We start from the raw sequence: 13,981 nt of genomic DNA on the forward strand, positions 1-13,981 counted from the left end.
CTGATATTTTTGTAATAAAAATGTACACCGTCTTCTTCATATTAAGCAGAAAACAGAAAAAAACAGGATAAAATTAGACAGGCACAAGTTAAGCAGAATTTATAGTCTTTTTTTATTTTGCTACAGAATTTCACTCTGATATGAAAACATACTTATAATTTTGCATTAGGTGACCATCCATCCATCCATTTTCCAAACCGCTTATCCTACTGGGTCGCGGGGGGTCCGGAGCCTATCCCGGAAGCAATGGGCACGAGGCAGGGAACAACCCAGGATGGGGGGCCAGCCCATCCCAGGGCACACTCACACACCATTCACTCTCACATGCACACCTACGGGCAATTTAGCGACTCCAATTAGCCTCAGCATGTTTTTGGACTGTGGGGGGAAACCGGAGTACCCGGAGGAAATAGGTGACACCATGTACATAAGGAATAGCATATCCATAAAAGATTCCTAAAATGTACGTGTCTCAGGGACACTTCAGAATAGCACGTCATTGAATCACAAGACTACTGATTTCATAAAGTTTTCTGAAAGAGTCTTTCATGCAATGCTGTTGGAGTGTGTGGGTGTTAATGAAATGATTTAAGTGATAAACCATACCCGGGGCGTAGGCAGGAATGGGTCAGGGGCTTCTGTCATGCAATATTTAATTAGCTTCATTTGTCCCCCGCTACCACCACCCCCAAATATATGCCTTTACATTTAAATGATTTAAGTTGTGCCCCCCAATATCAAACTCTCTCCTATGCTGTTGACCCATACATGGGTGAAAGGAACAAACGAGAGTAAATCTGTTCTTTAAGAAGGAAATCAGGAAAATCAGGCTCCACCCCCAGACCAGAATGGACGATGGATGGATGGATGTTTGGATAATTGTTTGGAAATCGTTTTCATGGTGGTACATAACTTTCCCCTTTTCTAACGGGAAAACCATTTTCTCCTACAAAATGATCTCATGAGGCCTTTATATTACACGGATCTCTGAAGCACTTTTATGTCCCATTAAAATCTGCTCGATATAACCAGAGGTGTATTTTAGAGAGAGAAATAAATGGAAAATAGTAGCGTATCAATAAAAATTCGCACATTTCAGGTTAGACAAACACAGGATAGAAGCCTATTAGCCGTATTGTATTTAATTATCTGAACAGATCCTAATCTGTTCCTTCTATTTGTGATATCGAATGGTGACATTTCTCAGCTTACGTGACATTAAGCATTTTGTTAATAAACCGCTCATTGGCAGAAACGTGTCACCCAAAACAATGGTCCAGGGTCATAGTCCAATGGACATCAGAACAAATGGGTTATCTTAAGGAAGGGAATGAATGCAGTCTCGCTTCCAGTGTAAAGGGGTATTATACTTTGACCAGAGGAAACACTGCCCCCTATTGGCCCACAGCACCATTTCTCTTTCCAGATTTATTAAAGAGACCTTATTGTCATAGGCAATATTACTTCACTTGGGGTCGTTCACATGAGAATTCCCCGGAAAAATGAAGACCTACTGGTGTATATCATAGTATTTTAATATCAATATTTCAAATTGACATTTCAGAATTTTTTTTGCCTGGTAAATCTGCAGGTCATTCGCCATTCCAGTCAAAGGAGCCTGTTAATAAAATTAATAAAGACGAAGCTGGTGAGGAATTGTGTGCACTTAGCTATGTGCATTCTAGAGATCGCTGTTTCCAGTGTCTTTGTACGCAGTGCATGGAATAGCTTTGAAGTTTTTGACACTGACGCAACTAACATTTGCCAAGTTACATCTTTAACTTGAGAAATGAACATAAACAAACCGCCTTCTTTTACTACTGTAGAATAGCAAAAATTTTATCTCAGCCCAAAATGAGTTTGAGCACATCTTTGAAGTCACACTCCTAGTAGAAGCCGTGCTTTCCTTCCTGCAGAAACGCAGGCTGTTCTGTTCCATTTCTCTCATAGATTTTCTGTTGAAGAAACTAGGTTAAACAGTTCAGTTACATGATAACAGATCTAATCACAAAGTATGAAAAAACATACTGCAGCTACATTTCTGGTAATTTTCAGAATTTTTAAATAGATAAAGGTTCATTTCCAAATTAATTCCATAACTATTAATTGAATATAACTGAATATGTAATGCAGTTACTCTGTAATTTATATTTACCAAATGTGGTAAATGTGTAGTAAATTTGATTAAATTGGCAATGCAATGTCCTTTATATTAAATTAAAGTAACTTGGGGTAGTCTATTGTCATTGTGTTATTACTTAAGTTTAAAAAAGACTGAAAAACTGATCTGAGATCATCCAGCTGAAAAACTACTAAGTGAAAACATTCAAACCATCTATTATTACCGAAGACAAAAGGCATGCATTCTTCAACTTTCTGAAAAGGCAACTGGAGCAGGGGGTGAGAGGGTGGGGGTTGTTTTGTCTGGTTTGATTCAACCTGCCATTGTTCATCAGCAACGAAAGACTTTCCCTCTCTGGCCCATACTCTATGGTACAATAATTTAAGTGATATTGTATTGCAATTATGTGCATGTGCAATAGGACTGTATGTAGTGTAGCACTGGAGGGAAACGATCAGTGCACTGCTAATTGTTTATTGTGCGTTTTCAGGAAAATTTTCCCCACCAATGGCCACCAGAGCATCGCCAGAACATTGTGGAGTAGTTTCCATGGAGACAAAGGTGGAAGAACTAATGTGTATTGCCAGGCCAGCAGCAAAGGGTAAATAATCCCAACTGGGACTGATGCAAACTGACTCAGTCTAGGTCACTAGGATTCTGTGTCTGTCTTCAACTAAGCAGCAATATGAGTCTTTCGATTTGTTCTGTTTAACTTCTGGTCTTTTGTCAGCTTCTAAAGTTTGGATAATACATTTTGGTGAAAATATATTTATTTGTATGTGAGTTCTTGCATAACAAAATAATATATAAAGATGAGGACATTTCAGAAATCCAGGTTCGAGAGGAGAGTTTTTCTCTGTTTCCAGCAGGAATTCAAAACATTTTTTCCCTGAAGATGAAACTTTTTAAACATCAATTTTAACGATCCATGGATATACGGAGATCTGTAATAGGTTATGCAGACTTCGGACCAATGGAGGTTTGTGGGAAGCCACAACAGTGTTTTCTTTCAACAGTTAAATTTTTTAAAGGAAATTCATCTTAGTTGTCTACTGCATCGATAGACATGCACATTGATCTCCATTCTGTGATGGTGTAACTTATATCGCACTACTTGTTTGTACTTAATTACTTCATTAGGCTATTTAAATACTTCATATTATCACTGCGGAACAATTAACAGTACTACAAGATAACTGTGCACGATTACCTCTTATATTACATAGATGCAACATCCCTTCTCATGCACAAAGCACATGTTTGTATGAAAGGTTTGAACTCCACAGAGGTCATGATTCGGAATAAAGTGATTTTGGCCGCGGATTTTAACAATCCGACTCAATCTCATTGTTTGTCCTGTGTGATGCCTCACCCTCTTTTCCCCGATGAGACCCTTGATTGGCTTGATTCGTACGGGAATGCCGTCATCGCCGGGAATGCCCATTCATCTGTGCACTTGGGCGTTGTACTCCGCATCTTATTAGTAGAGGGCCATACTTCTCCATTTTCCCCCTCCCAATCCGCCGATAGCCGCAAATCGGGAATTTTATATTGCTTCCGTCCTTCAGGCTTTGTTGGGCAAGATCGGGGAGTTCTTCTCACCAGGGTAAACTTTGTGCATTATTTTTTAATATAAGAAAGGCTCTTTCTGCAAGTCTGCGAGTGTCTTTGTTCGTTTATCGCATCGGTTGGTTTCTTTTGTTGGACCGAAAGCATGGGAGCGCAGTTTTCCAAGACCACAACAAAGGGGGAAGTCGAGTCCGAAAAGCCGGGAGAAGCCGCGGTGTCGTCGGCCAAGTCTAATGGACAGGTAAATCCCACCAGGGAACTTTCAAAAAACGGGGGGATTACTGGTTTAACTGGTTTGTTAACTCTTTGATTTCAGGATTGTGTGCAGACAGACGATGCTTAGCGCTTGGTCTTTTCACGCCGCTTCACGCATTGGGGGAGCAGCTAAGACAAAGATTGCTTGCTTTGCATCCAAATTAAGACATTTTTCTTAAGGGATTTGGGGGAAACGAGTGGCGTGGAAGATGACTGGAAGCAATAATACAAAGTATTACGTTTGATTGTTCGCTTTTTTATCTTTAAATTGCCGCCACAATCAATGCTGTAGACGACTCCTCTTAACACCATTGAGTGTAATTTAAGGATGGCGCTGCTGGTTCATTCATACTGCGGCCAACGCAGACAAAAGCTTTGTCGTTTACGCCAAATCTCGTTCATTTGCCGGTGTTTAAAAAACAATTCCCCCCTCACTCTGCAAAAATCTAAGTGTAATTACCATACTGTACCAGGAATGAACGAACACTTAGATTAATCCCAGTGGTTTTGCGGTGCGACAATGGGTTGCAGTCTAGACCGCTTTTGTGTCTTCCAGGTGCGTGCATAGTATGGCTGTGTTGGTCTCAACAGCCTTGCCATTAAATGCATGGATAAAGCTTGGAATTTGGGGTCTCTTCAGATGACGATAACGAATGGTTTAGCCAGAGACTTTCGGTTTAAAATGGACAACCGTTTTGGGGCAGCACGTCTTCGGCCCGAAAGTGGACGCCAGCACGAAGGTCGCGCCCTCCCCTCCCAACGGGCATTTCCGCAATACATACGAACGCAAAATTTTAACGATTTTACAAATTAAAATGGCGACGTTTGGGGGGTATTTTTTTGGAGATGAAATAGGGAAAACAAACTTTAGTGCTCTGTATTGTTTATGAGCTTCAAAGACTGGACGTTTGACCAGGTTAAGGTTTGAGTACGGTTTTTCATTGCCAAAAGCTTGTCTTATTCTTGACGTGTTGTATTTAAAGTATAGGTGTCCACTGGAAATATTCACCAGTGACAATAATGTGCAGTGGTTTATGGCCATCATACACTTTTTTGGGGGGTGGGGGAGGCTGTGATTTTACAAAGTTTAAAGCCATAATATTGTTCATACAAACTGTATATGATTAAGATTCAATGTGACTACATTTTCATTGTGGTTTAACACTCATTAGGTATACCCTTATATAAACGCAACAAACATAGGCATGATTGTGATTGTGTGGCATGTAGTACTCCTGACATGACCAATGTACCCCTGCAGGAGAATGGACATGCAAAGGCCAATGGTGATGCATCCCCAGCAGGGGAAGATGGTGCAAAGGATGGGGCCCAAGTGAATGGCAGCCCTGCAGCCGATGATGGTCCGAAAGAGGAGGCGGCCAAAGTCGAGGGTGGGGCTGCGGTGGAGGCGGCAGAGGAGAAGACCGAGGCCACAGCTGCTACCGATGAGCCCACAGAGGATGGGGCCACGACCTCCAACTGCAGCGACTCCAAGAAAAAGAAGCGTTTCTCCTTCAAGAAGCCCTTCAAGCTTAGCGGCTTCAACTTCAAGAAGAATAAGAAGGAGGGAGGAGAAGAGGAGGAAGCAGCAGTGGCTGAGGGGGCGGCAGAGGCCCCAGCAGAGGGCAACGATGTGGTTGCGGGCTCTCCTAGTGCGGGAGAAGGTACCACCGAGGCAAGCCAGGAGGCGAGTTCTCCACAGGAAGCCAAGTCCGAAGAAGCAGTAGAGGAAACGAAAGTGGAGTCCCCTCCGGATGACGCCCAGCCTGAAACGGCAGAGCCCCCAGCCGCGGACGTCCCTGTCACCGAACCTCCAACGCAAGAAACTGTGACGGAGACAGAGGCGCCTGCCGATACCGCGGAATAAGCAGGGACCGCGACGGAACACCCGAAGGAGAACCGAAGAACTTGCATCTGAGTGTTAATAGGCACTGGTTTTGGGGGAGGTGAACTTGTCTGCGACTGATTCAATTCCTGCACAGAACCCACTTTTTTGTCCAGTTACCATTCCGAGGGGCAGTGATGTGCATGTGGAAGAGGAATAAAACAGGAATGGGTCGACCTACTGTATTCCCATCCCTCTAACAGTATTAAATGGCTTTTTGTGCACAGACTTGGCAAATTTTACAACCTGTTCTATGAAGACGCAATGTGTAAAGGGATTGCTGTTTGGAGGTGGATTGAGCAGTAGTTGACACCTCCTGTATTTATGAAATTTAAATGTGCAATGGGATTTTATACATATGAGGGTTAGTCTCCAAATCATTTGTCTGAGCTGTACCATTAAAGTTGACAATTGTCATTGTTGCAGAACAGGAGGGGATTAGGTCAGTTAGCTTTAGATAGTCGATTTGATTTGTAGGAAACACTTAATTGGGCCGTGTCATTTTGTAAAACCCAAGTTGCATAGGTTTATTGATTTTTATGACCTTAATAAAATTTTGTATGACCATCGGACTAATTGTGCTTAATGTGCAAATTACTTTTTTGTGTCCAAGTGTGAAGATTCGACATCTGAGTTTGAGTAAGTGTGTGAAACTAATAGTGTTTCCAAACCCAGTCCTCGGGGAACCCTGGCCAGTTCACATTTTTGCTTCCTCTCAAGCTTCTAGCGCACCTGTACCGGATATTCGGTGTTCCTGATTGGCTGGGAGGGAGCAAAAACGTGGACTGTTCGGGGTTCCCCGAGGACTGGGTTGGGAAACACTGAACTAGTCTTTAGTTTTTACTTGGTTCTGTAGCTGAGAACTAGGTATTTAACTCCAATCCAGTCTTGACTGTTAATTTATATATGTGGCTACCTTACCCTTGTCCTCTGGTATAAGTAAACTTGGATGATTGAACAACTTAATATCTGCCAGTGGGAGGCTGGACCATCTTAAGTGTTGGTCTACTTGAATTTCTTGTATAAATTCACTTTCTGCAACATAGTGAGCATCAGTTATTTTATTTTTGTTTTGTCTTCATGATTAAAATATAGATGGTTTTTCAGCTTATTTCAGATTCAGTTTGACTTCTTGCTATTTAAACACACAGCCTTGGGAAGGGTGTGTTTCTGCTACCTTGGGATTGGCCACGTCCATCAGGCCTTGTTTCAGATCACACCCACATTCCAATGTGACAATAATCTCCCGGACTGCTGTTGGACTGCGGTTGGTCCTATGGCACGCTTGGCATAAAACAGCCCTCCTTCCCCTGACCAGTCTGAAAACTATATTTTCCTCTGACCAGCCCACTACATAAAAACCACACCCCACTCTGCTTGAAAATAGCATCTCATTTCATATGCGGTTATTCTTACTGCTATTTGTATTTTCGTTTTTATATATTCCCAAGATTCTGCCAGGGTGACATATTGTTCCTTGACTATTTTCAATACTTATAAGTAAACAGCCATTTTGCTTTCTTATTTACTAAGATTTGAAATACTCTGGAAGTTTTTCTTTGTTTCAGAAAGATTTCTTTGGATTATTTGTTAAAGAAAAAAAAAATTCGCAACAAATTGCACAAAATACATACAAAGAAGTAAGAATGAAAATCTTTATTTTGCTCACGTTGTACAAAGCATACAGAATTCCAGGAATGCAGTTGTTAACATACAGTACGTAATTTTACTTTTTCCCAGAAGTGATTCTTTTGTTGTGTTCTTGTCTTTTTACAGCTTTTCAGAAGGTCAAACTCGACACTCTTCAAAATATAACCGCATCTTTACCGATTATTCAATACGGGTTATACTACTAGTAACACTGTTTTAAAAAAAAAACATAAAAACAAAAATAGTTTCCTTTAAACCGTACAAAAGAAACAAGAAATAAGTAATTATCAGGAAACATCACTGTGAAAATCTCATCACACTCAACCTGCTCTCTTCATCCACTTAAGAAGCCCTTGACCATTGATATCAATTAAACTGCAGCCTATCCCCGATAAACTGTAACGTAAAATAACTTCCTTCTTACAGGCACCCACTGCTTGTATATTCAAGTTGCTATCGTTTCCCCCCCTCTCTTCCCCCCACCCCCCCCCAAAGAAAAAATAACCTGCTTGGCTGACGAGCCAATGAAACATGGCCGTTGCTCTCTAGGGATTTTGTTTGTGGACTGAGAAGTGTCACTCGAAGACTCCACATCACGTGGAAGCGATCAGGAACCCAGAGAAAGAGCAATGCACATGAGCAGCGGCAAAAATACCGTTGGCGTCGACATTAGGCATTTTCACATACACTGTGTCCTGTTCCTGCAGTGCGAGCACCGTGCTTCCAGACATCTGGTCCAAAACGCCTTTGTTATACTCATCATAAGTAAACACGACAGGCTGATCATTTTTGTACAGCCCTGCCAATGCATCAGCACCGTTGACATGCAGACTATAGTGGAAGTAGTAGATACCCGGAACATGACAAGTGAAAATGCCAGTGCTGGGATCATAATGATTCTCAGCATTGTATACAATAACGTCAAACTGAATGGGTTCAGTTGTAGGATTATATTCCTTGTTCAGCAGAGCTGAAAACGCGGACACGGGGACCTTAACGAGATCGCCAGGCATCATGATGCCACTCGGCCCCATGCTTTTCTCAAAAATGACCTCACCAGGAGGACCAGGTGGGCCAGGAGGTCCAGAATGTCCTGGTGAACCGTCCTGCCCCCTAGCACCAGGAAGTCCGGGAGGACCCTGAGGACCTGGCACTCCCTTAGCCATACTACCTGCAGGGCCAGGAGATCCAGGAAGACCTGGGTGACCCTTAGCACCTGGTAGACCAGCAGGACCTGGAGAACCAGTTGCTCCTCTTGGCCCAGGATTTCCATCCAGTCCCTTTTCTCCTGGTGCCCCATCGTGTCCTTGATGGCCTTTAGGTCCTTGAGGTCCTGATGGCCCTTGAGAACCAGGTGCACCAGTATAGCCTTGTTCACCTTTACTGCCTGGAGCACCAGTTGCTCCCCTTGGTCCAACTGAGCCTACAGCACCTGGGTAACCTGGTTTGCCCTCAAATCCCTGTGCTCCCTGATCACCTTTAAGTCCCCTGGCCCCCTGTGGTCCAACTGCACCTATGTCACCTTTAGCCCCAGGCACTCCTGGTTCTCCCTGAAAGCCTCTTGCACCTTGAGATCCAGCTGGGCCCATAGGACCGGTAGCACCCGTATGCCCAGTGTGTCCCATGGACCCTGGTTCGCCCTTCTGACCTGTTGTACCAGGACTACCAAAAACTCCTCTTTCTCCTTTCTGTCCAGGAACTCCTGATTTTCCATAGCCTGGAATACCAGGTTCTCCTGGTGCTCCAGTTGCACCCTGGGGGCCTTTTGGTCCCATAGGACCAGGCATACCAGGAGCACCATTATCACCAGATTTTCCTGGCATTCCTATTCCAGGAGCCCCAGTGTGACCTTTTGGGCCTTGTAATCCCATGGGTCCAGGGCTCCCATCCCTGCCTGGTGCCCCTGACTTTCCTGGCTCACCAGGATACCCTGTTTTGCCTGGCTTTCCAATACCAGGGAGGCCAGCTGGCCCAGGAGGACCGCCTGGTCCTGTCACACCTCTCTCACCTGGTGCTCCTGGAATGCCATAGCCTCTCTCTCCTTTCAGTCCTGGAGCACCAGTAGCACCAGTATGTCCCTTAGGGCCTGACTCGCCTCTTGGTCCCATAGGCCCAACCGGGCCCGATGCTCCGGGTTTGCCGGGTGCTGAAAAACCAGCAGGCCCAGGAATACCAGGAGGTCCAGGCATGCCCCGAGGACCCTGCGGTCCTGAAGCTCCGTTGTCTCCCCTTTGTCCAGGTGCACCTCTATCACCAGGCTTTCCAGGTCCACCAGGTGTGCCTGGCTTCCCAGGTGCAGAGTATCCAGCTGGTCCCGGGGGTCCAGGTGGGCCCTCAGGTCCTGGCACCCCAAATCCAGGGGGGCCTGGGGGCCCAGCAGGTCCAGGTGCTCCTGGGGAACCGGGTTCCCCTGGGATACCTGGCTCTCCCGCCATGGCTTTAAAAAACAATACAAACAAAGTAAAATAAGATCAGGTCCAAACAGTACCAATCTGGGCCAAGATTTTCTTTCAACCAATCAGTTGACTTTGACTCTTTATACTCAACTGGTTGGTCGAAACAAAATCTTGTTCCGGGTTTGTACTCTCTGAACCAGAGTTTTCCACTTCTGGATACACAAACACTTCAACAACACCTTAAGAAGGTCAGAGATGGACATTTCAGGTCCAGAAAGTACAAATCCAGACCAAGGTTTTGTTTCAACCAACCAGGTGAGTACTCTGTGACAGTGACTCCTTATGTTAAACTGGTTGGTTGAAACAAAATCTTGGTCTGGATTTTTACACTCTGGACCGAAAATGTCCACCTCTGAAGAAGGCATATATATATATATATATATATATATATATATATATATATATATATATGTATACACACACCCTAATAATGCATAGCAAGGCTACATGGTAAGTGAAATGGCTTCTGATATCATGGTAAAATAGCAATAAAGTGGTATAGTAATGATATTAGTGCAGCTGGTTGTCATGATAATACACTACTATTTGAATATATTTTTATTATTATTACTATTTGCTATCAAATGGCAAAATCCAATTATTTTGAGGTATACTGGTTAAATGGAATATGAGTGAATACGCTTTGCCTAGCAATTATTTCCTTTTATTTAAGCATGTAGAGCTTAAATAAATCTTTATAGTAATGAAAAATGTCTGATTAAAGCTTCTTTTTCCTGTTGCATTCGCAGTCATTTTATAATCAAGACGGAAAACTCCATCAAGTCAAGTCCACTGTTTCCTTTTTTTGGATTCAAATGCCTCTTTGCCATTAAGGAGAACTGCCGTCAACCGAGGCCACGGCATAAGTGTCCCTGGCGAGAGGCCAGCGGCTGTGGGAGGAGCTGGATCCAGGCGAGATCTTAAGCGTGCATTCAGCAGCTAAACAGTTCCAGTTAATCTGATGCTGCCATGCCTCCTGTGGCAGCTGGTGAGATGTCTCTCTCTCTCTCTCCTTCAATCCTTGATTTGACAAGTAAGATCTGACCCACAGCACAGAGGCACGTTTTACTGACTTGGTAAGCTTGGCTTGAGCATGCTTTTAAGAATGAATGTAGCCGTAAGTATCTACTGAAGCAAACACAATGCGGTGATATGTGATGCTTGAAACAAGACGTTACAATAGAATATGAGTGTCACTCTCACATACAAATACTCATTTAAGTGATATCACTTCAGCACCTATTAAATTAACCCACCCACAGAATATAAAGTAAATTTTAAATACGCGAGTTACCTGCCTTTTATTGTCTTTCTCTGCTGTGTTTTATGTGTTTTTTAAAAAGAAGCATCTGTTACTAGCTGTGGGTGTATCCATTTTTTTTATAATGTAAGCCACAAAGTCAGAACAATTCCGGATTCAAAGTACTAAAAAGACTACAGTGAGCAGAGAGCTTGCATGAAACAAATTTTTTCTTTGCACCAAATGGAGCACTTTCTGCAGATTCTACAAAAAAAGTTAACTGTGGTCCAGATGCACAACTCCTACTCAGAATTGTTTCTCTGTTCCTGTTACCTCATCTGAAACTGTGCAGATTTTCAATGCTTTTATGCAATTTACTATAAAGCTCTATTCCAAAGCTGATCCTAAAGCAGTGATGTTGAGTAACAGTGAATTGTTAGAATAGTTTAAGCCTCATAAGGTTTTCACTGAATCTTAATCCCCTTCATATATACAGTATGTATATATATGAAGAACATCTAATGTGATGGTGTTTGATTGGATACTTAGATGTCCATATTTGCATCTATATTTCATATTTCCTCCAGTGGAATCAAAACAGATGTGACCACACATTATTAGTCACATCCAATCAGATCAGTCAGTTTTTTTTCTGTTTTCAATCCGAATTGCAGGCAAAAAAAACTAAAGATGATTAATATATTCAGGAAAATGGGCTTTAAATATGAGAAAGACAACTAAAGTAGCACAAAAGTCAAAGAAGACAGTGGTAATGCATGAGGCATTCAAATATCAAAAATCCAGTGGAATGAAAGACCCTTAACAATGGAACTGCAGATCCAGTGAAAATGCAAATCATCATGGAAAGACTGCAGACGGAAGAAATACAGCTACTCGTCCAAACTGTACCTTTGACCGCATCCAGCACCTTCACTATAGACACTGGAGGCATGCATGAGCTTAAAACTCCAGAAATTCAGCTTTAGGGTGTGCAGTTCTTTAGTCTTAAAGCTAAATTTTAAAATCTGAGTTTCTAATGCTTGACAGGTCTGCGGATTCAGAAATCCTCGCTTCTATACGCAGTGGGAATAAAAAGCACAAAAGCAGGTGCACTTACTTTGGCCCTTCACGGGGTACGGCTGATACTGAGGTCCCTTGACTGGGGCTGCGGCTTTCTTGACGTAGTAACGTTCTCCATGTACCACGGTCAAGCCCAGGAGGAGAAGAAGGACACTTGTGACTCGTAGCTCCATCTTCTGAGGCTAAATCTGAAAAAGAAACGCCACCACCTTCGGTTCATGCCTTTCCAGCTGGGCACCTCCCTGGATTTCCAAAGCCACCGACTGTAAGCGGCGCGTGAGAGACACTGCAAATGTTATCTTGCGGGAGGCTGCGGTCTGATTCTCACAGCAATCTCTCTCACTATATCCCAGCAAAAAAAAGACTAGCTATGCAAGTACGGAGCAGAAACCCTCGGTCAGGCAAGGAGCAAACTGCATGGGGCAGCGTCTAAGACTGAAGGTGATACAGGGACAACAAATTGCATACATACCAACATGCCTGAGCACCAAAAACAAAGAGGTTCTGGAAGACCCGCTTCTGCGTTCCTGTATTCCTTGGCTTAGAGGCTGCCTGGAACACTGCTGCTGTTCAGTGCTGTAATGTGGGTATTTATACCATATCTACATGGCTGAAACAGGACCTGGTGCACTTTGCAGACACCTCCCTCCCACTGATGTAAGCTGTAATTAGGAGTCAGATCTGCCCCATCAGGGCATGTTAGATCAGGATGGTAGTTAGTTCACGATATTTAAATCCATTATAGCCCCTTTCCCAGTCCCAGAAAATCCCAAAGCATAAAATTACAGTATATTTATACATTTCTTTAAACAAAAAAACTCTTTCCGTAACGGCTTCATTGGATACTAGGCTCTTTAGATTAATGAATTTATATTGTCTTGCAGTTACATTTTTTTTTTAGTTGTATAAGTTGCAAAGCAAGAAGATGATTCATGTCACGTTGCACATTTGGCAGAGTTTAAGTATAAATATGATTTTTTAAAATTGTGGTATAATCATTACTGTATGTTTGTCACTTGACACCACATAAATTAATAAAAATGTCTTAATTTGAAACAGAGATGACAGTATGGACCGAATGATTATTGTGGTTCTATTTTATTATACAAAGTTGTCATGTATTTTAGAAAACAGCTTCACACTTTGTGCGACATTTATTCGCCACCTTGTACAGTTGCTGTTCTGAAAATATTTATTTTTTGCACATGTTTTTTTTTTTTTTTAATTAGTTTAGTTTAGTTTTGCATACACAGTGAATACGTAAAAGAATGAATAAAACACACAGAACTCTGCACACTCCGTGCATCTTAGTATAAGTATGTAGCACTTAAGATTAGACCAAATACTAGACCATCTGCAAACAAGCTTTAGACTCCGCAGGACCAAATGAACATTTTATTTGTTTTATGTTTAGTCAGCTGGCTTGCATGGTTGAATATAGTCAGTCTTTCATTGACAGGCTATTTCCAGGGCAGCCAATGTACAGTCTTTTACTTGTGTATGTTTTCTGTGTGTTTCTTTCATGAAAAATAAAAACAGCCAAAAAAAGAAAGCACAGGAAAAATACATTTATATCTGTCTTGTGTTTTCATTATCGTTCGCCTTAGTAAATGAGCACAACTACTTAAGTGGTTGGTTTGAAGGGGATGTATTATTTTATTTGTACACCAGGGGGCGCATTACACCAATTTCTCTGAATTCATTTTATTGCTTAAATATTTGGA

The 13,981-nt window shown here is 42.5% G+C and overlaps 2 protein-coding genes across 3 annotated transcripts; one reads left to right on the plus strand and one right to left on the minus strand.

Annotated features, from left to right (window-relative positions):
* Positions 1-3,521: 3,521 nt before the first annotated feature.
* LOC125708094 (myristoylated alanine-rich C-kinase substrate-like) lies at positions 3,522-6,403 on the plus strand. 2 transcript variants are annotated; one of them, XM_048975611.1, is made up of 3 exons: positions 3,522-3,728; positions 3,836-3,932; positions 5,208-6,403. In XM_048975611.1, the coding sequence occupies exons 2-3, from the start codon at positions 3,837-3,839 to the stop codon at positions 5,811-5,813; spliced, it is 702 nt and encodes a 233-aa protein (XP_048831568.1). In that variant the 5' UTR covers positions 3,522-3,728; position 3,836; the 3' UTR covers positions 5,814-6,403. The 2 variants fall into 2 exon arrangements, with proteins under 2 accessions (XP_048831568.1, XP_048831569.1); XM_048975612.1 differs by having other exon boundaries at positions 3,522-3,932.
* Positions 6,404-7,472: 1,069 nt separating this feature from the next.
* Positions 7,473-12,858, minus strand: col10a1a (collagen, type X, alpha 1a). Its single transcript, XM_048973939.1, has 3 exons — positions 12,730-12,858; positions 12,295-12,445; positions 7,473-9,918 (listed from the first exon to the last, which is right to left on the minus strand). Exons 2-3 carry the CDS (start codon positions 12,428-12,430, stop codon positions 8,075-8,077), a joined length of 1,980 nt encoding a protein of 659 aa, XP_048829896.1. The 5' UTR covers positions 12,431-12,445; positions 12,730-12,858; the 3' UTR covers positions 7,473-8,074.
* Positions 12,859-13,981: the final 1,123 nt, after the last annotated feature.

This window comes from Brienomyrus brachyistius, chromosome 14 (assembly GCF_023856365.1).
Source record: "Brienomyrus brachyistius isolate T26 chromosome 14, BBRACH_0.4, whole genome shotgun sequence".
Lineage (NCBI taxonomy): Eukaryota > Metazoa > Chordata > Actinopteri > Osteoglossiformes > Mormyridae > Brienomyrus > Brienomyrus brachyistius.

What these genes read in the sequence shown, in the direction of transcription:
- col10a1a (XM_048973939.1), bottom strand. Translation starts at nt 12,430, where the DNA reads ATGGAGCTACGAGTCACAAGTGTCCTTCTTCTCCTCCTGGGCTTGACC. An exon ending in GTACCCCGTGAAGGGCCAAA is followed by an intron (nt 9,919 to 12,294) that starts GTAAGTGCACCT and finishes TGTTTTTTAAAG; the next exon opens with CCATGGCGGGAGAGCCAGGT.
- LOC125708094 (XM_048975612.1), top strand. Translation starts at nt 3,837, where the DNA reads ATGGGAGCGCAGTTTTCCAAGACCACAACAAAGGGGGAAGTCGAGTCC. An exon ending in CGGCCAAGTCTAATGGACAG is followed by an intron (nt 3,933 to 5,207) that starts GTAAATCCCACC and finishes GTACCCCTGCAG; the next exon opens with GAGAATGGACATGCAAAGGC.